The sequence below is a fragment of the Fusarium musae genome, chromosome 6 (assembly GCF_019915245.1).
Source record: "Fusarium musae strain F31 chromosome 6, whole genome shotgun sequence".
NCBI lineage: Eukaryota > Fungi > Ascomycota > Sordariomycetes > Hypocreales > Nectriaceae > Fusarium > Fusarium musae.
Window position 1 is genome coordinate 960,760 of NC_058392.1, and position 22,145 is coordinate 982,904.

The 22,145-nt window shown below is 49.4% G+C and overlaps 5 protein-coding genes across 5 annotated transcripts; 2 read left to right on the forward strand and 3 right to left on the reverse strand.

Annotated features, from left to right (window-relative positions):
- Positions 1-534: 534 nt before the first annotated feature.
- On the forward strand, positions 535-4,989 carry J7337_008197 (uncharacterized protein; the record flags this gene model as incomplete). The annotated part of the gene is made up of 3 exons (XM_044825820.1): positions 535-741; positions 786-3,721; positions 3,774-4,989. The coding sequence occupies 3 exons, from the start codon at positions 535-537 to the stop codon at positions 4,987-4,989; spliced, it is 4,359 nt and encodes a 1,452-aa protein (XP_044678737.1).
- A 410-nt stretch (positions 4,990-5,399) lies between these two features.
- On the reverse strand, positions 5,400-6,120 carry J7337_008198 (uncharacterized protein; the record flags this gene model as incomplete). Its single annotated transcript, XM_044825821.1, has 2 exons — positions 5,400-5,895; positions 5,945-6,120. The coding sequence occupies 2 exons, from the start codon at positions 6,118-6,120 to the stop codon at positions 5,400-5,402; spliced, it is 672 nt and encodes a 223-aa protein (XP_044678738.1).
- Positions 6,121-9,785: 3,665 nt separating this feature from the next.
- J7337_008199 (uncharacterized protein) lies at positions 9,786-11,129 on the reverse strand (the record flags this gene model as incomplete). Its single annotated transcript, XM_044825822.1, has 1 exon — positions 9,786-11,129. One exon carries the CDS (start codon positions 11,127-11,129, stop codon positions 9,786-9,788), a length of 1,344 nt encoding a protein of 447 aa, XP_044678739.1.
- Positions 11,130-14,582: 3,453 nt separating this feature from the next.
- On the forward strand, positions 14,583-15,825 carry J7337_008200 (uncharacterized protein; the record flags this gene model as incomplete). Its single annotated transcript, XM_044825823.1, has 2 exons — positions 14,583-15,354; positions 15,404-15,825. The coding sequence occupies 2 exons, from the start codon at positions 14,583-14,585 to the stop codon at positions 15,823-15,825; spliced, it is 1,194 nt and encodes a 397-aa protein (XP_044678740.1).
- A 488-nt stretch (positions 15,826-16,313) lies between these two features.
- ZRA1_2 (ZEB2-regulated ABC transporter 1) lies at positions 16,314-21,035 on the reverse strand (the record flags this gene model as incomplete). Its single annotated transcript, XM_044825824.1, has 3 exons — positions 16,314-19,118; positions 19,166-20,205; positions 20,357-21,035. The coding sequence occupies 3 exons, from the start codon at positions 21,033-21,035 to the stop codon at positions 16,314-16,316; spliced, it is 4,524 nt and encodes a 1,507-aa protein (XP_044678741.1).
- Between the last annotated feature and the right edge of the window lie 1,110 nt (positions 21,036-22,145).

Genomic DNA, 22,145 nt, shown 5'->3' on the forward strand with positions numbered 1-22,145 from the left:
CTTAGTTTACAGAACTTGAGGACAATCTCTTCCAAGCTTGGTCATTCTGATGATGAACCTTGACGAGTCTTTATGCGTATTTTACCTGTTTTAGGAGACAATTATTCGGTGGTGGAAGGATGTTGCTTGATCTCAGGTCGAGAGGCAGCTTAAGGTAAGGAAGGTACTTGGGATGAAGCTGCGCTCTTTCCTAATATGGCAGGAGGTTTGATCGCTTGTCGTCATTCCACTCAATTGGAAGGAACCTGAACCTACGAGTGCTTCAGCTTGAACATCACATCACATCACATCTTCCTCAATGATTTGGAGTCCACGCGTTACTTACCTACGAACTCTGATCGATGTGATGATGCACAATGCGGTGTCTTTGTCCGCGTGTGCAACGCGTAATTTTGGCTGTTCATGATGTTGGCCTTCATCACAATCGGCCAATCTTTTCCCGTCTGACAGACCCAACAGGAACTTTTGACATGAGCGACATGCATTAAAAGGCAACGGCTTCGCTTCTTATCTACCCCCTCAAGGTCACTCAAAATGAATTCTACTTGCCTGAATGATGGCTCCTTGGGACCTGGTGTTCGGGGATGTCGAGGCGATTTCGACTTCACCCAGAAATTCGAACGTATCTTCCTTTCAATTGTACCAACTGCGGTGTTCGTCGCTGCAGCAGTCGCCCGAATAGCGATTCTGTTACAGCGCGAAAGGATAGTTGGGGGTATTATTCTTCAATCGATCAAGATTGTGAGTCTTAACGAGCAAATTTCGAATTGATACTGACTAAAAAGGCATTTCTGGCTGTTTATGCGATCATCCAATTTGCTGTTCTAATTCTCATCGCGACTGGGGCCCCAGGTATTGTCCACGACCTCTCTCTCGCCGGGTCATCCCTTGTAGCCACAGCAGCCTTCTTAGCGGTCATTCTATCTTCATACGAGCACTCCTGTGCCCGAAGACCGTCGACTTTGCTTAATGTCTACATATTGCTTACGCTTCTGTTTGACATCGTACAAACAAGAACGGCATGGCTTGAATCTCAACATGACATCCAGCCTCGCCTCTTCACTGCGTCTGTCGTCGTCAAAGCCGTTGTTCTCTGTCTCGAGACGATTCCTAAAACAAAATGGATTCACTGGAATGCTGATGAGCATAGTCCAGAGGAATCGAGCGGCATATTCAGTATTGGTGCTTTCGCCTGGCTGAACCAGCTTTTCATGAGAGGGTATCGAGGGGTTTTGGCCATAGATGATCTTTATCCCCTCGATGAGAGCATGGCTTCCAGCAAATTGTACAGTCAGTTTGTGAAAAGACTTCGGGTGCATAAATACAACCTAGAGCTCAAATCTGGACTTCTGAAGGACCTGGCCAGAACACTCATCAGTCCATTCCTCCTCCCAATTGCGCCTCGCGTTGCCCTCATTGCCTTCAAATTCTGCCAGCCCGTCTTCATCGATGCTACTCTCGAGTACTTGCAGATGCCCGAGACTCCGACGACCAAGAACATGGGCTACGGCTTGATCGGCGCAGCATTCCTCATTTACGCTGGTATTGGACTTTCTTCGGCCTTCTATGGTTACTATCGGGAAAAGGCCGTCTATATGATTCGAGGCTGCCTAGTTGCTGCGATTTACCAAAAGACAACAGAGATGAAGATCACGGCCGCTGATGATTCCGCTGCTTTAACGCTTATGAGCGCTGATGTTGAACACATCATCAGGGGTGCTGAGACAGCTCACGATATCTGGGCAAACACCATAGAAGTAGCCATCGGTTGCTGGCTTCTGCATGGGAAGATAGGTCTAGCATTCCTATCTCCGCTTGTAGTGATCGGTGTTTGCGCTCTTTTGCTGTCCTGGTTGGTTTCATTCGTTGGCAAGAGGCAGAGCGAGTGGATGGCGAAGATCCAGAACAGGGTAGGATTGACTGCCAATGCCATCTCCCAGATGAAGCTCTACAAAAACTCAGGCATTGCTGGACCTGTCGCAGATCTCATACAGACGCTCCGCGTTGGAGAGATCAAAGTTGGGAATAGCTTCCGCTGGCTTTTGATAAGCGCTGCCGTGCTGGGCTTTTTCCCGATTTGCATCTCTCCAGTCGTCACCTTTGCATTCACGTCCACGGAGTTAACTGTGAACACACTCTTCACTTCGCTATCATACATACTTCTCTTCACTACTCCTGTAATCGGTCTCTTCCAGAGCCTTCCGGGCATTTTTGCTGCCCTGGCATGCATGGCTCGAGTGCAAAGATTTCTTGCCGCAGATCCGCGCCATGACTTTCGAATCCATGAAATTGCTCCTGTTTCCGAGAAAAGTTCTTCGGATCCGTCAAACGAAGTGGCGTTTTCTGTTGAGAACGGCTGCTTCGGATGGGGAGGAGAGAAATTGACACTTAGTCAAATACACGCTTCTGTTCCAGCTCACAAGCTCACCATAGTGGTGGGCGAGGTTGCATCTGGCAAGACCACCTTCTGTAAAGCTTTGCTTGGGGAACTGCCTGTCGCTTCAGGGACTGTCAAAACGTACATACCATCGCATCGCATCGGCTACTGTGAACAGACCCCTTTTCTTTACAACGCGAGCTTCCGTGAAAACATCGTTGGCCATTGCGCTTTCAATCAGATCAAGTACGACGAAATTGTGCAAGCTACCATGCTCGCGCCAGACGTTACACTTTTACCGCAAGGTCACGATACAAAGATTGGCAGTAATGGAATTATGCTGAGTGGCGGTCAAAAGCAGCGTCTTTCTGTTGCTCGTGCGCTATACTCTGAAGCAGATCTGATGATTTTAGATGATATCCTAAGCGGCCTAGACCTAGATACTGAATCGGAGCTCTTCAGACGCGTCTTTGGACCAGGCGGTATCACTCGTCGACGGAACGTCACTGTGGTCATCTGTACACATTCAGTCAGGAACCTACCTCTAGCAGACCACATCATTGCTCTTGGAAATGGCACAGTCATCGAAGAGGGCAATTTCTCAGACTTGATGGAGAACAAAAAATATGTTCACAGTCTAGGCGTCAAGCACAGAGACACGGATTCTTCTTCAGAAGATGAAAAGCCTATGGCAAGAGCCACCGCCACCACTGTCCCTGCAATACTTCCTCAAGACGTACCAGCGGCAGAGGATATGGCACGACAGCAAGGCGACTTTTCCATCTACAAGCACTACTTCAGGAGCGTTGGCTTCTGGCCAGTTGTCATTGTTGCCGTGGCAGGCATGTTAACCGGTGTCTGCAACAGTCTTTCAAGCGTTTGGATCAAATTCTGGGCCGAAGACGCTTTTAACAGATCTTTTGCCTTCTACGTAGGTATCTATGGTATGCTGCGAGCTGGCTATATGGTGTTCTTGTTCTGCGATGGAGTTACGACATTGATCAAGATGACTGCATCAGCAGGTACTGAACTACATGAACGCGCAATTTTGACTGTTATCTCTGCGCCGTTGAGGTTCTTCTCAAAGACTGACACCGGTATCGTGACGAACCTGTTCTCGCAAGATATGACTCTTCTGGATATGGAGCTCCCACTGGCCCTGACCAACTTTTCCCTGGACGTCTCTAATGCGTTTGGCACTGCATTCGTTGTAGCTTCAGCATCACCATATCTCGCAGTTGGATACCCCTTTTTGATGGGGATTCTATACTCGACGCAAAGATACTACCTATGCACGTCCAGGCAGCTTCGACTCCTTGACCTCGAGGCTAAAAGCCCATTGTAGTAAGTGTGAGTTTGCCAAGAGCCGGGATTGAAATTCTGACTCTTTGTTTAGTACGCATTTCACGGACACAATCAAAGGTGTTGCGACTATTCGGGCCTTCGGGTGGGAACAATTTGACATTGTCCACAGCAACAAACTTCTCGACACATCCCAGCGTCCAGCGTATCTCCTGGCAATGATTCAACAATGGCTCGCCACAGTGCTTCACTTCATTGTTACAGGCACTGCTGTTCTTCTCATCGCTCTTTCAACTCAGCTTCGAACCAATGCAGGTTTGACTGGCGCCAGTCTGATCTCTCTTCTGACCTTCAGTGAAACTTTGTCGAACCTCATCACGAGTTACACTTCCCTTGAGACGTCACTCGGTGCTGTGAGCCGGTTAAGATCTTTCAGCGAAACTGTTGATACAGAGAATAAACCTGGGGAAGTTATCGAGCCCCTTGAGACCTGGCCTCAGAGCGGCAGCATACAAATCAACAAGGTCTCAGCCTCTTATGATTCCCCCAGTAGTGAGCAAGAAGAAGCTGCTTCTAGCTTGGCACTATGTGATCTCGACCTGGACATCTTTCCAGGCCAGAAAGTCGCTATTTGCGGCCGTACAGGAAGTGGAAAGTCCACTTTGATCCTCCTTCTTCTACGTCTCATCGATCCTCTGCCGTCTTGTGACGCGAATATGAAAATCGACGGCGTTTACCTTCATCAAATAGACCGCGCGACCTTGCGCAAGCGCGTCATTTGCATTCCCCAAGACGCAGTGTTTCTCCCGGATGGCAGCTCTGTCAAAGACAACATCGACCCTTACAAAGCAGCCACAGACGCAGAATGCTTCAACGTTCTCAACACGGTGCGGTTAGCAGGTTTTGTCCAAGACAAAGGCAGCCTCAACGCTGGTATGAGCGCCGATGATCTCAGTGCTGGACAAAAGCAGCTCTTCAGTCTTGGTAGAGCGATCCTTCGTCGTAGGGTGCGCGATCGCCTCGCTGGTGGTGAGAAGCGAGGCGGATTGCTGTTGCTTGATGAAGTAAGCAGCAGTGTCGACAAAGTGACTGACAGGGCTATGCAAGAGATTATTCGTAAGGAATTTGAGAATTATACAATTGTCATGGTGTCTCATCGACTTGAGATGGTTATGGACTTTTTCGACAGAGTTATTGTTCTAGACAGGGGTACAGTTGTCGAGTCTGGTGGGCCAAGGGAGCTCGTTGAGACGCCGGGAAGTCGATTTGGTGATCTTTGGGCTGTTGAGAATGACGGCAGGTCAGAATAGGATCTGTTCTTCAGTCACTTGAGGATACCATATGAATGGATCAAGTCATGATATCATGATCTAGAATTTACGAGTTTAGCACTGTTGCAGGCCATTGTGTGCTGAGTTTACATCATGTCGCCTAATTTGAAAGAGCTCACAGTTTATGATAGTATTTCGCCGACTGTGTATTAATTATGTCGGCTGCCTAGCCATGAATAAAAGAAAGAGAAATTTCCAAGTTACGCCTTGTAAGTAATGTTTCATCACAGGCTCTAGTTAGCCCTCCTATGCAATCCGTCAAACGCCAGGCCATGCTCCCATGTGTGTTGATGCTTTCTTATGCTAATGATGTTGTATCTCGTCCAATCGTTATGAAATATGCAGTGTCGTGTATGCTATACGTCGTGGTGTCTCCAGGAACACCTGTCTCACGCGTCTTCCCTGATCGGCCTTTGCCAGTTCAGGGGTTTCCGGGCGTGAATGTTTAAGTAAGGGAAATAGGTATGGAACTTGGGTAGGCCATTAACTTCCTGAGTCAGTGACTTTCGGACTTCGACGAGGAACATCTCGATCTGGAGCAACGTCCAGCCGAGACCATCGCGAAGCGGTTTTCGAGACAGGCCATGAAGAGACAACATAACGACATCTCTTAAAACATGGCCACACTCTTGTAGTCGTTTCTTCTTTGCCCATGGACCAAGTGGGCACTTGTAGGCTTTGGTTGTGATGTTTTCGAAGCCTGCTTCTTGTAGTTCGTGCCCCACGTGAGTGATGCCATGTAAATCTGTGCCGAGGGCCATCATTCCTTCGTAGAGATATTTACAATAGTCCCTCCAGGCGTATGGGCCGTCACATGAGTCGTCGTCGCAAGCTGCGATGTAGTTAAACTCCTGAATTTCGACATAGCCCCCTGGTTTTAGGTGTCTGTGTGAGAGTCAGCTTGCGATCTGATAAAAGCGAACGACTGCCATACTTCCAGATTCGTTCCCAGAGCAATTCTCGGTCTTTGATGGAATGAACTGTGTGGCGTATATGTATGTAGTCAAATGTCTCGTCTCCATAGGTCCAGCCAGCTTCGTGCTCTATGTCGTCTACGACAAAGATGGCATTCTCTGGGACCCAGTCCGGCTGAATGGGTGAAAGGTCCATGCCGTGGAATTGTGATTTGGGGTATATATCGGCAACTATTCAGGTCAGCAATTAGACTCTCGACCTGGTTCGAAGTTTCTCGAGGTGAATCTCACGGTCAATGCACCATTTTCCGATGCCGGTTCCGAGGTCTAACACCTCTGCCCCTTGTTCCAATAGTTGCTCGATTGGCGCAAAGAAAAGTCTATCGTCACAAAGGTACACAGTCAAATTATGCTTGAGCTCCTCTCGGTCTTGCTCGGCCTCGTCGTTTGGAAAAAGGTATTTCCCTGCATGATAGCTGTGATCTGCTGTCAGCCATTGAGAAGGACGGGCTCGTATTCATCCGTACCTATGATACCGCAAACCACCCTCTACAATGTGTTGTCGTATACTGTCGGTCAGACTGCGTGTTTCATCGTCGTCGGTCGCGTATTCGCCTTGCTCAATGCTTTGTATAAGAGCCGCTTCGTGGGCCGAGCCTACAGCCAATGGAGATGTCGTGGAAGACGCCGGAGATGGGGGCACCATATGGCGGGAGTGATCTTTACCGGCGCTATTTCTAGGATTGGAGGATGGAGAATCGTCGGATTGACGAGAGAAAGAGTTTGGGGGCGAGTTCATTATCGTGAGCGCAGATACAGATACAGGGTATGCGCATACCGCGGGTGATGATCGAGGGCCGACACAACAGAGTTTTTATGGTGTTGCAGTCAAAAACGAACATTAAACAGAGAGAGTTTGAGCCGTTGAAGTCGGGACAGGAGATAGTCAGGGAGTAGAAGACGCTAAGGTGAGATTGAGCGGGATGGCGCTCTCCTCCGTCGATCGACCTGACGTCAGTAACCTTATAGTGAACAAGGCGCTATAAGCTTAGGGTCGCGTAAGTCAAGACAGAGCTAATAAGCTAGTGGTGATATCTTGGCTTTGGTGTTGATAGTGACAAAACTCAGTTGGCATCGATATATAAAGAGCCAAAGATGGAGAGAAAGACTGATCAAGGGTTCAGGGCAAGTAAAGTAGAGTAGAGTAGAGTAGAGCAATGGGGGAAAAAGAGACGGTAAACGGTAAGACCAGGCCAAGTTGGGTTAGAGAGAATGCATTCCGAAGAGACTAAAAGTTACTCCATACTGAGAACGATAGCCAAGTGGAAGCTATCAAGAAAAAAAGAGGAGAAATATGCACGTCTATTAATGATCTTGGGAAGGGATTGACACTTTTTACAGTTTGTTAGTGTGCTCATGACTAGCATATAAACCTCATAATATCATATCATACTATCACTTCTATACCACTGTCTGTTTGTCTGTGTATCACTGTGATTGTGACTGTGATGGATGACATCGCTAGCTACCGAGAATCTGGAAATATTACCTCTTCTCCAAAAAAATACATACAAGAATGGCTGTGACTGTGGCTGTGGCTGTCCCCAGATGACCTAAAGAGGGGACCAGTTCCAGTCTGTTGGTACCGCTCAGAAGCCTCCAGGCAAATCATAACGCCTCAATCCACATTCAAGTCAATCAGGAGCAAGGGTTTTCATGCAGTCGAGTCTGGCGGTCACAGTCACAGTCACACACACACAGACATACCTCCACCTTTTTTCCGTTTCCTTTTCGGCTCCGCATCAAGGGTTACACTGACATGAGGGGTCTTGGGCATGAATTATTGTGAAGAGAACCTACCTGTATTCGACATTGTTTTAGCTGGTCAATTAACGATAAATTAACAAGATAATTTATAAGCAAGTGTTGTTATGACCACCTGGCATCAAGATCCATGCATACATTAAAAGCCAAGGCTCTGGGTATTCCAAGCTTGGGTACTGTAGCCAGGCCATATCCTTCCAGCCCATGTCAGGCATCTTGCACCATCCAACGAGAACAAACCGAACCAATCAAGGATCCCGGGCCGGGCCCTGTCACTTTGCTCCGAAAAAGAATCTTGCTGTTTCTGGACATTAGACAAATAAGAATAAAAATATCCAACAGCTCTTGAAGTCTTTGGTCTCATTCATATGACCAACTCAGTAGCTCTCCATTGACTCTAATTGAGAGCTATAGTTGAAACGAGTATCAGCACAGTAAATCACGATAAGAAATGAACAACTCGTAAACATCTTCAATCAAAGCTCAGACCGCAATTACGTATCCATCCTTGTCGTACCGACACAAGGGATAAGGCCCGCTGTTGTACAGCATCATATTCCATTTCTCTGCACCCAGGCATTTAGCATAAGGTCATCTTCACCAGAAACAGGCTTTACTCCGCTCTTGCGACAGCGCTGAGCCCGAGACTCCCCGTGCAATATCACGACATTCTTGTTTGAACCTCACATATACATATATACCATTCTATCAAGCTGTCAATCACCGGACATTAGGAACTATATCATATTCCCCTGACGATAAGAGCTTACAACTGCCATAAAAGGTCTTGCATTAATGCTCGCCGTGCAGGATGCGGGACGGGTACCCTTGAACCCTGGATCGAAGGTGATGTGATGGATATTAACCGAGCGAGTTGCGAGATGCTATCACCCAGCAGGGGTACATGCCCATCGGTTCGCATCTCTTACCTTATGGCCCTAAGCTTTATCGATTACTACAGTTAATTAACTGCTGCTATTGGACCCTGCTGCAAGAGTCATTCTTCCAGCAATCAGGATACTATCGTGGAATACGGCTGCCTAGAGACCAGGTATTTATCCATATTAAACTTTCCAGACCGCAACAACATCAGACTAGATACGGGGTTGTGAGAAGGACTTCAATCGACATGCTTGCAGCATCAACTGTAAAAACCATTGCGGGCGCTGATAAGTCTGTTGGTCACGTTGCTATCAGTATCACATCGCCAAGCCAACACTTCACGAAAGCAGAGCATAGGAACTTTTACTCAATGCAACCCAAGATTTGACCTCTGGCCATTTGGAGCCTGTTTATGAGCACGAGGTGATTGATGTTATAGTGTCGCGGCTAATTACCAGATGTTGTTACTGTCATATTCTCTCTCCAAGATCGAGATACGATGAATCTCCACTACATATCGTTCCAGACGCAAAAAGAAACTATACTGCATATAAGAATCCACTTCATGGCTGACCAATTATGTTGCTCTGCAACAAGCTGTCACATGGCTTCTCCTGAGGCTGACTTACACGACAGTCCCCTACATATTTCTCCTGCAAGGAACCGGCTTTAGAGACAGTCTGCCCCTTACTTGCAAGATTGCTTTCATGTCAGTCCAAAGATAAACGTATCATAGATGATCCTATTCAATTCAGCCACAGTAAAAAATCACAATTGTCAGAGAAGAGAAGAGTAGAGAGAATCACTGTCACATTAGAATCCTCTAAAAGTAAGAATAAAGTCATGAAGCCATATTAAAGCCGAAATCCTACTGATTTCTAATCGCCAAAAAGGTACCACCATCGAAATGGACAGCCGAGACCCTAATCTATCGTACAAGATATCCCAGAGCCAGATCTCCCCAAATTATAACCGACTGGTGTTAAGAATAAACCAAGAACGTTAAACGTTACACATATGCGTGTTTTGTTGCTATCAAGAGCAAGAGACGTGATGAATGCTGAGCTTTGCCGTGCAAGAGACTCCGGCATCTATGAGAGAAAAGTCCCAAAATCCGGGGAGAAAGAAGAAGAAGGTTTTGCTTGTTCAGTTCCTTTACAGGACGAAAGCAAGACCGGCGATAGCAGCAGCCACACCGGCGAAGGTCTTCTGGGCAGCACCGGCGGTCACAACGGGGACCTCAGGCTTGGAGCCAGTGCCGGTGGTCTCAGGGGTCTCGGGCTTGGAAGGAGTCTCGGGCTTGGCGGGAGTCTCGGGAGTCTCAGGCTTAGCAGGAGTCTCGGGCTTGCCGGGGGTCTCGGGCTTGCCAGGGGTGACGGGCTTGGAGGGAGTCTCGGGCTCGGGGACGACAACAACAGGAGGCTTGCCGGGGGTGACAGGCTTGGGAGGGGAAACGGGCTCAGTAGGCTTGACGGGAGGGTGGACGGGCTCGCACTCGCCCTTGGAGCACTTCTCGTAGGTGTAGCAGTCGTCCTTGCACTCATCGAAGTACCATCGGTTCTCATCGACGTCGCAGACGAACTTGCGAGCGTAGTCGACAGAGTAGTGCTGGTCACGCTGGCACTCGTTGCCGTAGCAGACGATGCGCTGGTTGCACTCATCACCCTTGTAGTCGGCATAGTGGCACTTTCCGCTGTTGCAGATCTTGAGCTGGCTCCAGGTGTCGTCGTAGCATTCACGAGGAGCGCAGAGGCCGTCCTCGCAGACGATCTGCCACTTGGTGCAGGTAGGGCAGTGGACCTGAGGAGCACAGTAGTTACCGTAGCAGATGATGATGACATCGGTGGGGATGGCGGGGAGAACAGTGGTGACGGTCTGGGTGACGGTGGTGCCGTCCTCAGTGAAGGTGACGGTGGCAGTGGTGGTGACAGGAGGGAGGGTCTCGGTGACGAAGTCGGTGTTGATGACAGTGTCAGTCTCACCGGGGTTCACACCGACGGCGACGTAGACAGAGAGGAGAACGTTGACAGCGACCTGTCGGCGCATGAGGCGGTCGGCAGAAGAGAGACCACCACAGTTCTCAGCATCGTTGCCAGGGCAAGTGATGTCACACTGGTCAGTGCTGACAGCAGGAGAGCTGCTGAGGTCAAGCTCGCTACCACAGTAGCAGCTGTTGTCGTAGAGACCGAAGAAGTTGGAGCCCAAGCAGGCATCGGCACAACGCTCAGAGTCGTTCTCCTCAGAGGAGTAGGCCTGAGTGAAGCCAGGGAAGCCGTTCTCAGAAGAGAAGCATCCGAGGAAGTTGAAGCCGTCAGGGTTGCCAATGCCGCCAGCAGATGTGCTGGTAGCGGCACCGGAGGTCTCAGTGCCAGTGACATCGGTGCCAGTGGTGGCAGTACCAGTCTCCATGGCTGTGGTGGTGTTGGAGAAGCGGCCAGTGGTGAACTGGGCAGCGGCCAAGTTGCCCATGGCCAGGGCGAGGAGCTCGGTGTAACGCATTTTTGTGATGGTGGTTCTTTAGAGCGAATGACTGGGTTGTGTAACGACTGGAAAACAGCTCTCGGAAGAGAAGCGAGGGGATCGAGGGTGTTTGAGTTGCTTGATGATGAGAGTAGGAAAGAAGTTGAGCTTTGGACGGAATCAAGCCCTCTCTTTATACATGATCTGGGTCCCCTTGCCATGGGGCTGAGATTGTATGGGATCCTCCTAGGACCACAGACTAAGCCTCGCGCCGATAGTCTGTTCTGCATGGTCCTCGACGAATGCATCGAGCCCCCCAGCGCAAACAAGTCCAGAGTTGCTGTGCTGTGACTGTTGAGACATGGCGTTCCCGTCCAACAAGCAAAGAATGCAGTGCCCCTGGCTCGACATGTCTCACTCCCACTCCCCACCCTGAGGAGCTTGTTTTGGGCCCCAAAATCCCCGCCGCTTGAGAATTTGGCTCTGCAACACCTCGGGTCGTAAGATTACTCTAAATTCCAGATGCTAATAGTGATAGCCTCTATCTCACTTGTTGATACGTGAGGCTGCTGGCACGGCATTCTGCTGAGACATTCATCCCAACGCCGTGGCCTGACCTCCCTCAAAGGAGTGATTTCACATGTATCGAAGCACTCTGGATTCCTCCATGTTCTACCGCTTCTTGGATACCAACGGCCCATCGGCATCACATTAATAGCCAAGAAATAATTTCTCCGCATGCGCGCGACCCATTCCTGGATGCGTCAAAAAAAGAGCACTCGCTATCAGAGCACACTTTCTCAAAGGTTCCCCCTCCTGCAGGATCTGGCAGAAATGTGACGAGCGTCTAATCTCCATCGCCCAAGAATGTACGTCATTGGTCACCAGAAATAGGCAGAGCAATATCTGGTGTGTTTTGTGGCTCCTCCAAAGGCGACTATACTCGCTTGAGTATCACTCACATAGCGTTTTCAGCGGTTGGAACTTGAGATCGGACAAGGCAAAAGATCAACCCTGTTTCGAAACCGTTTACCTATCAGACCCCTCCCCTCCCTTCGACCGCCGCCGGATGCGAGCATTCTTTAGCACAATCCGGGGAAACAGGTTCTTCCATATCTCGAAAGCATTTGGGCTATGAGCGTTTTGTTCTGTTTTGGGTTTGGGTTTCTTGTTCATGTCCACAACAAGATCGAGACATTGGATTATCCATCCCGGAAGCTAATAGATGATCCACAAGGGGGAAATTGCGTTCGTGAGAGGTGGAAGAAAGGTCGGTCTTACCAAGGGAGAGCTGAAAGCTGGTATGAGACATGAATCAAGTCTGACTTGTTGTGTTATGCGGGCCGATGGTTTTTGCGGAGGCCACCGAGCCGGACGGGGGTATAGGGTAGTTTTCCATGCACTTCAACAACAGGAAATGATCAGGAAAGGCCTCAAAATAATGGAGATTTTTGTTAGAGCTGGTGTTTATCTGGACGCTTTTGGTATCGCCAAGCTTAATCTAAGTTTCTTACTGCGGGAAGAGCTAGAGTCGAAGCTTCAAGTTCTCGTATAACCTTGTAAGAAAATATCACTGGAATTCACGGCTCGTATCAGAGATCAAACCTCAAGTATTGATTGGCTATAGCTCAATACCCTTTGTAACCATTTTCATCTAACCCACTTCTTGCTTGGCGATAGCTGACTTACATCAACTAAGAATTGACAACTCCACAGTAGATCCCTCGAATGCAACTCATCCAAGGAACCGTGTTAAGCTTGAGTTGACATGGACCACTCTCTGAGCCTAAACAAGCCGGCATTCGGTAGTCTCGGAAGCTCGCCAGAGCCCTACGACGATAGCCTTGTCTGTTTCCGGAGCTTACAGACTGATACTAACCAGTCGAATCATACAATCACTTGACGGCTCTTGATTGATAACTTGGCCATGATGATCTTTCTATGACGTGAGGAGAAGCTTTAGCTACCGCACTCGCTCCAAAGTCAATTGATGCTTGGACTGATAACACCAGGGAACTCCATTTCCAGTATCATCGCTCGCCGGATCAGAACTTGCCGTGCCAAGTCGTTGATATTGCAATCATGTACTACAAGATTTCATGCAAGGTACAAAACACCCTTATTTGCGCCTCCGTCACACAGCAGCACATCAGTATACCTACTAGGTACCTACCTTAGACAAGCATCCCCAAAGCTCCTTGTTCCTGAACATCAAATTAATGTGTGGCAACGTTGCGCCTCGTGTGTTTGATCACCAACTGCAATGCTAAAATTGGAAAGCCAAGTAAAAGCTGCGACAATAACACTTGCTCGTGAGGAATGTTGGCAGCGCGTGCCGTTGGAGCCATTCCCGCTTCTCATCGGAGCTTATGTTAGTGGGCAAAGCAAAGAAAAAACGCCCACGATTCACTAATCTCCTCTGTCTTTGCTTCTGATGCCAGGGAGAGATTTTATTTGTCGCCTTATGCAGGCTGCTTAATTTAATGGCTTGTAGAAAATTACATTTTAAACTTTATTATTCGACGTGCAGGAAAACTCAGTCATCTATCTCATTGTGCCAAGGCTTGCAGTAAGGGAGGGATACAATGTTTTTGTGTTTTGGGTTGGTCAAATCTTGCTCCCTTGCTTGAAAAGTCTCACTTATCGAGTGTTAGCAAGTTCTTTTTCTTTTCTTCAGTACGATCTAGCTAGCACTTTTGGAGCCGATCTCGATCAACCTACTGAAATGTAGGAGAAACACACGTGAAATGTTGCAGGCCTTGGTTCTGCGGTATGCTTCAAATGAGACACCAGACTTTGCCCCTTGGTTAGTTGCTTGGACATTGTCGTTCCTGGCCTTTGAAAAAGATTGTTGCCCCTGTTTCCTTTGGAACAAAACAATTCTTATCAAAAACATCAACATTGATAGCCGCAGTGTAAGCATCGACCGTCTTCTTACCTTTGAACAATTGAACTCACAAACTGATCTCTCTCCTTTTCATCATGACTGATAGATCCTATTATTCAGATACCCGATAAGATACACGAGCCGAGATGTCATGAGCAGTTATTGTCAAGGCCATTTGCGCCTCGCCTGTCGTTACCATTCTTCGAGACTCCTTGGGGATATGCCCACATCGGCCGACTGAGATGCCATATTGGCCCATACTAAACCATATATGCCTTGCCTCGTGCTGTCAAGTACAGACAATATTTGGAGGACAATTCATATCTTCTACCACTTCAGTTCTGTTCATGATCATGACATGAACTCCAAACATCGTAACCCTAACCCTCCCCTCATCTCAACAGCCGTGTCCATCAACCGAAGATTTGCGGAGGGGGAGGGGTCATATGGAGACATGCTACTCTCAACGCAGTCATCATTGGACAATTGATTGGCCCGGCTTTGCTTGGAGAAATACCCCATGTCATCATGCCCATGATAAAAGAGCCATGATGGCTACTCCCGCAGCCATGAAACCGCTCAATTGTACTCTCCTCACGCTCAAAATGACTGTCACAAAGCTCCCCTTCCACGCCGACCACATCGGCTCTCTCATCCGCCCTGAGGCGCTCTCTCGCACCCAGGAGCAAGCCGATGCCGGCCAGGTCACTGCTGAGCAGCTCGCTGCGACGCAAAAGGCTGCTATTGCCGATATCGTGAAGAAGCAGCAGGAGCATGGAGTTCGCGCTATTTCTTCCGGCGAGTTTGATCGCAAGTACTACTTCTCTGGCTTCTTTGAGCGTCTAGGGGGGTTCCGCGAGGTTGAGCCTGTTCCTTGGGATCTTGTCCGTCTCTCTGCGCCTCCTATAGCTGCGCTGAAGAAGGCTGGTAAGCAGTATCCCATGGCTGCTCTCTGCGAGTCCAAGATTGAGTACAAGAAGAGCCCTTATCTTGAGAACTGGAAGATGCTCCGCGAGTGTGTTCCTCGTGAGCAGTGGGCTGAGTGCAAGTTCACCATGCCTCCTCCTTGCTATTTCCACCTGCGGCTCGCCTCTGGAAAGTGCTATAGCCCTGAAGCCTACTCTAACGATGAGGACTTCTTCGCCGATTTGGCCAAGGCTTACCGTCAGGAGTTCAAGACTTTGTACGATGAGGGCGTGCGAAACATCCAGATCGATGACCCCACCCTCGCTTACTTCTGCTCCGATGAGATGCTTCAGTCTCTGAGAGATGAGGGTGTTGACCCCGATAAGCTGTTCGACACTTACCTCAAGGCTCACAACGATGCTATCGCCGACCGACCGGAGGGTCTCCACGTCGGACTTCACGTCTGCAGAGGTATGTATCTCAGTTCGCGGCAATGAGCCCACCTACTTACACGCCACAGGAAACTTCTCCAAGTCCATGCACTTCAGCGAGGGTTCATACGAGAAGATCGCCGAAAAGTTCTTCACCGTCCTCAACTACGACACCTTCTTCCTCGAGTACGACAACCCTCGTTCCGGCGGTTTCGAGCCCCTCCGCTTCCTCCCCAAGCACAAGAACGTCGTCCTCGGAGTCATCACCACCAAGGAGCCCGAGCTCGAGGATGCGCAGGTCATCAAGCACCGCGTGCTCGACGCTGCCAAGATCATCGCTGATGGTCAGGGTCGCAGCCTCGAGGAGGCTCTTGAGCAGGTCGGCATCAGCCCTCAGTGCGGTTTCGCTAGTGTCGCTGTCGGCGCCGAGGGTATGACTGAGGAGAAGATGTTTGCCAAGCTCAAGCTTGTCAACGACGTTGCTAAGGAGATCTGGCCTGGCAAGGCTTAAAAGTTGATGATTTCAAAGGCTGTAAAAGAAAAGAAAAGTTGTACATAGGCTTGGGGATTTGGGAGTGACTGATGCATAGCGCGGTGTTGATGGTGGTGTTGAAATGAAGATGAATGAAAGTCCATAGCACTTTGGGTATTAGGGTTATGCGCTCATATGAGTTGTGCCTGTGGGCAAGGCGAAGAACTGGTGATGCCATTTGAAGGCTATCTATCTCAACATGGAGGTGCTTGAATAGACATCACACTTCGATTAAAAAAGGCCAGTTATTTTTAAGAAAATTTCATTGAAAGGGGTATGGGTATTCTTCCTCCATCCCACATCTGTGTCCATCATATTACAGTGTCTAGTAAAAACTCATATGTACATGTTCGGCAATGCCATGCCGTCTATATGCAAAGGCTAAACACCCTTACAAATTCTAGTAAATAACAAAAATCCTCCAGTCTCATACCCAGTACAAGATATTCATTTTTTCCACTTTTTTTTTACTCCTTTTTGACGGTCTTCTTCTTGAAGCTCTTCTTGGGCATACGCGCAAGCCAGTAGATGAACAGCGCAGCACCCATGTTGAAGATGATGTACGCCCACAGAAGACCAAAGTTGCGCCACCGGTCGGCGTAGTCAATGTTGACACCAGCGAGGTATGTGTTGGTGTACTGGACAGTGCAGAACTCGCAGTTAGAGGTGGCATCGGGGTCAACGAAGTAACCGCCGACAGCCTTGATATAGTCACCCATGTACTCAGTACAGGTTGAACCATTGGGTGGTGTGATGGGTACGAGTTCGTTGCTAGCGCAGATGACTTCCGTATTGGCGACACCCGTTGCTAACATGCCTCCGACTAGATATGTGAACGGGGACACGTAGTACATGAACTTCCAGAAGCCGGGTAGAGTTCCCTTGGGAGCGAGGACACCACAGAAAATCAGGCAGAGCATGAACAGCAGGTTAGCAACGTTGGCACCACCCTCAGCTGTTTCGAATCCAGCGATGATCATAGTGGAGAAGGTAGCGGTGAAGATGAGGAAAGCCAATAGCAACAAGAACATAAGGGCACCACGTTCGGTAGTTTGACCGGCATCAGAAGCGTTGTTGTAAAGACCGACAGGGTAGTACCAGCCAAAGAACATGATAACAGCCATCAAACTATTCCAAGGCAGTTCGACGATAATCTGCGCCAACATGAAGATCTTCCATGAGTAGACCTTAGAAGGACGCTCACGAACCTCGTAGAGGGACCGCTGAATGACGAATTGAGGCATAGACTGTTGTACGAGTTGACCGAAGATAGTAAGCAAGTTGAAGATGGCGAACATCTGGTTCTGAAGACCCTGAATACTGTTGGGGGCTCGGAAGAAGACGAAACCGATGAAGAGAGCGACGAGAGAGCATAGAGCAGCCTTGGAGTAGATGTAGACGGGAGTACGCCAGTACTGTTGGAAAACACGGAAGAGGACCTCCTTGAGTTGGACCATGAAGGGAGCAGCGAACTCGCGGTAGCTACCGTCATCGACATCGGTATCCTCAACACCCTGCTTCTCACGCTTGATACGCTCAAGTTCGGCCTGGACTTCCTGATATTCGGGGCTGTCGCGCCAAGTCTGGAACCAGTCGAGTTCGGTGTGAGATCCGGGAGCAGCACCAATAACTTCCAACATCCATTCAGCAGGGTTAGCCTCAGGGGGGCAGGCGTGTCCACCGTAACGCTCAAAGTAGCTGGTCATGGTCTTGGAGTTCTCGCCGATATCACCAAAGTAGACAGTCTTGCCACCCTTGGCCAGGAAAAGGAGTCTGTCGAAGCGTTGGAACAACATGGCAGAGGGCTGATGAATAGTGCAGAGAATGGCTTGGCCAGCGTTTGTCAACTTCTCAAGAAGATCCAAAATAGCCCAAGAGGTTTGAGAATCGAGACCAGATGTAGGCTCATCAACGAAGAGCAGCAGAGGGGGCTTGGCAGCAAGTTCGACACCGATAGTAAGACGCTTACGTTGCTCGACGTTGAGACCTTCACCAGGAACACCAACCACGGCATCAGCATATTCTTCCATATCAAGGAGCTTGATAACCTGTTCCACATAGTCGAGCTTCTCCTGCTTAGGGACATGGGCGGGCTGGCGTAGGAGGGCACTGAAGTTAAGGGCCTCTCGGACGGTCGAGGTCTGAAGATGAAGGTCCTGTTGCTGAACATAACCGGTCTTGCGCTGGAAGGACATGTCTCGAGGGTTACCATCGACCAACATCTCGCCTGTAATAACACCCATAGAAGTACGGTCGGCCAAACAATCAAGCAGAGTGGTTTTACCAGCACCAGAAACACCCATAAGGGCTGTCAGGGTACCAGGCTTGACCCAACCATCGACATTATCCAGAATCTTACGTGTTTCGTCCTTGATCTTAACCTCATAGCAGACATCATGCCACTGGAAAACCGAGGTCTGCTCCTGGAGCATGCCGCCATCCTTGTGGGTTCGGCTTCGAGTGCGTTCAGCAGTGACAACGGGACCAATGTGAGCCATAGCAGCCTCAGGGTCGCTATGCTTCTTCTCGGCATTGGCAACGGCAGCAGGCTTGTGACCGCGTCGGTAGACCAGGACTTCACCCTTGGACTTCTTCTCAGAAACGAGTTCGGCGGCAACCATGTACGTGAAAGTGAAGAGAATGATCCATGCGATGACGATACCAAAGTTGCGCCATCGGTTTTCCCATTTGTATCCAAACTGCAGCTCGGCGTATCGGTCACCGTTGACAGCAGCTCTTCCAGGTTCAGCTCCAACAGCGCTGCACACACGGTTCTCCGTTGCAACGTCTCCGTATCCAGGAACCGAAGGGCTAGGAACGAACTCGTTGCAAGTGTAGTCGCGGTTGTGGAATTCGTTGACGACGACAGCCTCAAAAGCGTAGGCGATAGGGTCGATCCAGTATAGCCATTTGCACCATCCAAGCATATAACGCTTTGGAATGACGAAACCAGTGAAGATGACAAGATCCAAAATAAGAATAGCGGCGGGGACAAGAGCCTGGAACAAACTGCGAGTAGCGGACGCAATGGTACGGAAGATCATGGACATGACCAAAACCACAACGAAAGACATAAGGATGAAGAAGAAGAAGGCTCCTGGCTCGCGTTTTAGGTTCGTCATGAAATAAAGCGTAATATTGAAAACGATCGTGTTGGCGATTTTATACGGCATGTCGCACAGCATCGAAGATATAGCTTCTGCAGACGGATGATATAATGCATAACGACTATGTTTTTCGACGATTGGACGTTGCGCGTACAGGGCCAGAATCTGGGACTGTTAGTATTGGTCAAGAGTGAGATTGGAATAAAGCTTACCTCGAGAGCACTTGCGAAAGCGTTCATCAAAACAGCAAAGAACAGGAGAGCACCACGCTGGAAGAAACTGCTTGAAGTTTCATCCAGGTTGAAGAAGACGGAACCGATAATAAGAGCCATGACGAAGTTACCAATAAGAGAGCCAACAGTGATGCCAGGGTCACCCTTGAGTCGCAGCCATCCGCGCCACAAACAAAGCTGGATCTGTTGGGAGTAGGAGAGAGTGTAGGGAGACTTGGCACGCTGTCGCTTAGCCTGCTGCGCTTGCTTGGAAGCACGGAAAGCCTCAGCGTCTGGGCCGTTGATGGGGTGAGCGACCTTGTAGTCCTCGATCTCGGCCTGCAGAGCCTTGTACTCGGCGCTGTTTCTCCAAGCGGTAGCAAACTCATCAGGGGTTCGGGGAACCTTGCCCTTGAAACCGTCACGAACGATTCGCTCGTTAGGAGCAGTCATGGAAGTGAGGAAATCAGGGGTGGTCTGGCGGGGAGGGCACTCAAAACCCAGGTTGATAAAGTACTGCTTAGCAGCATCAGCGCGACCAAAGAAGATTTGTCGACCCTCGTATATGACAGTGGCCTTGTCAAACAGGTCATAAGCGCTTTGAGGCGATTGGTAGATGGACACAATAGCGGTGTTGTTGAAAAGCTCAGTTTGAAGACGGAGGGTCTTGCAGAATTCGATGGCGTTGGCGGAGTCGAGACCTCGAGTTGAGTTATCCCAGCACTGCAGAGGAGCACCAGACAAGGCAGCCTCAGAAATGGTAACACGCTTGCGCTCACCACCCGAGACACCACGGATGTACTCGTTACCGACGCGGGTATTCACGGTGTGAGAAATACCAAACATAGCCATGACAACATCTCGGAGGTGATCGGCAAAGTCGTTTCTGTTCAGGCCCTGAGGAAGCTGACGAGGCTGTCGAGCTCGGGCAGCGAATGTGAGGGTATCGCCAACAGACAGCATAGGGAAATGAACATCAATCTCGGCGGTGTAGATAGCCTCACCGCGGTGGTGGGAGTGCATCTCCTTGGCGGTCATACCTGTGGCACATTGTGTTAGATACTGGTTACTTGGGCGCATGTAGGTACGAGTTGTGTGTTGCACGCGACAAGCCCATTGCCGATCGCAACAGAAGATCGAGTCCGTGAAACCAAACCACCCCTTATGTGTGGAATCTGCAATTCGACTCACCTTGGTAGTTGAAGTAAGACCCCTCATCGACGTAGATACCGTTGAGTTCACCAGCAATGGTCTTGAGCGTGGTGGAGCAACCAGCACCGGGAGGTCCAAGAACTACAAGCATTTCGCCCTTGTGCACAACACCATCAAAGTTGCGCAGAATATCAATGCGCTGTCGCTTGCGGCCAGTGACCCTTCCGACAAGGTCGCCCAGAGAGAGCCACACATTTGCGACATCGCCCTGGTAATCGCTAGCACCACCATAACCGTAGACATTGAGGTTCTGGTAGCAAACACCAGCAGATCGGAAATTGGCGCCGTCCTGGTGAACTAGTTCCACGACAGACCTTGCCCATTCGCGAGCGTTAAAGTTGTGAGAGTTGGGATTCAGAGGTGAATCCTCGCCAGCCTGGAAAGGATTCTGTCCGTGAGGGTGAGTGGCAGAGGCGTGCGAATAAGAGCGAGCGAGGGCCTGAACAATAGAGGTTCTTCGCTCCATCTCTGAGTCTTCGTCTTCCTCATCTTTGCCTAGTGTGTCGGCAGGTGATGATGAGGGCTTCTCGTTGATCGCTTCGTCATCGGTTTGCTTGTCAGCAGCAGGAACATTGTTACCAGTTGAGCCTGCGCCTGGAGCACCCTGCCTTGCAGCAGTGGCGTCGTTATTAGCGTTGATCCCGTAGAGCGCCGACATGATGAATTGTGACGGCTGAATCTACTTGGGATTCTCGCAATTGAGTTTCGAGGTTGGTGAGTGATACCCCAGTGACTGCAGAATTTCGTATCTCGTATCGAAGTTGTGAGTTGGGGTGTAGAATGTTGTTCAATATGCGAATTGGTAGTCGAGTAGCTAGCTATTGTAGGAGACAAACCAACTCAAACAAAACAACAAGAAAAGAAAAGGTATTAATAAAAGGTAGGTATTAAGGATCGACAATGAATAGACAGCCGATCACAAGGAAGTAAGCAGCAGTCCCTTAAAAGAGGCGTGTAACAAAGAGGACCCTGGACAGCGCAAGGCAAAACAAAACAAAACAGGAGGGAGGTCAGGAGAATATGTAAAATATGAAGGAGCTCTCACTCTCTCAGTTCGTCATGTCCTCCGTCGGTAAGCTAACCTAACAGAACAGAGGATGGAGATAAACTCGCGTGGATCGTCCAAGCAGAGGTCCACCTGTCGACTAGGCCCGAAACTGAAGGGTAGACGACAAGGGGTGTGCACACCCAGCTACCTCAGGTAGGCAGTTCTAGCGCAGCTTTTGGAAGTGCAAGCGGGTGCGGCTGCAAGCCTCTGTAGGGGTTGTTTCTCACTGCCCAGGGCCGGGTTGGTTACTGGCTGTCAACGATTTACTGGCGGCCGCTCCAAGTACCTACCTACCTCGCTCGCTCTCTAGTGACTGCTGTATTTAACTCTTTCTCTTTTCTTCGCTTTCAAACTCAAACTGACTCAACCTAGATATCGCCATGATATTCCCAGTTTTCAGTCCGCAACGGTTGATCATACTCGTCAACGTGTCAACGCTGTCACAAAGTCCGCAGCTCTTATCCACTGCGCCTCTTCATCTCTCCGGCATTAAGAAACAATTTGCCCTTTCGCACAATACCAACAACCCGACCCGATACGCAATGACTATTTAGGCAATCATAGAGGGGTGCGCTGTTGAGTCAAAACATCCATTACAGTGCCTGTTTACAGCGTGAGAGACAATTCTTGGCGGATAACGGGTGCCTCCAAACTCCGACACTCCAGGCCATTTAAGCGAACGAGGATCCCGGGAATGGGAGCGAATTGCATACATGCCCC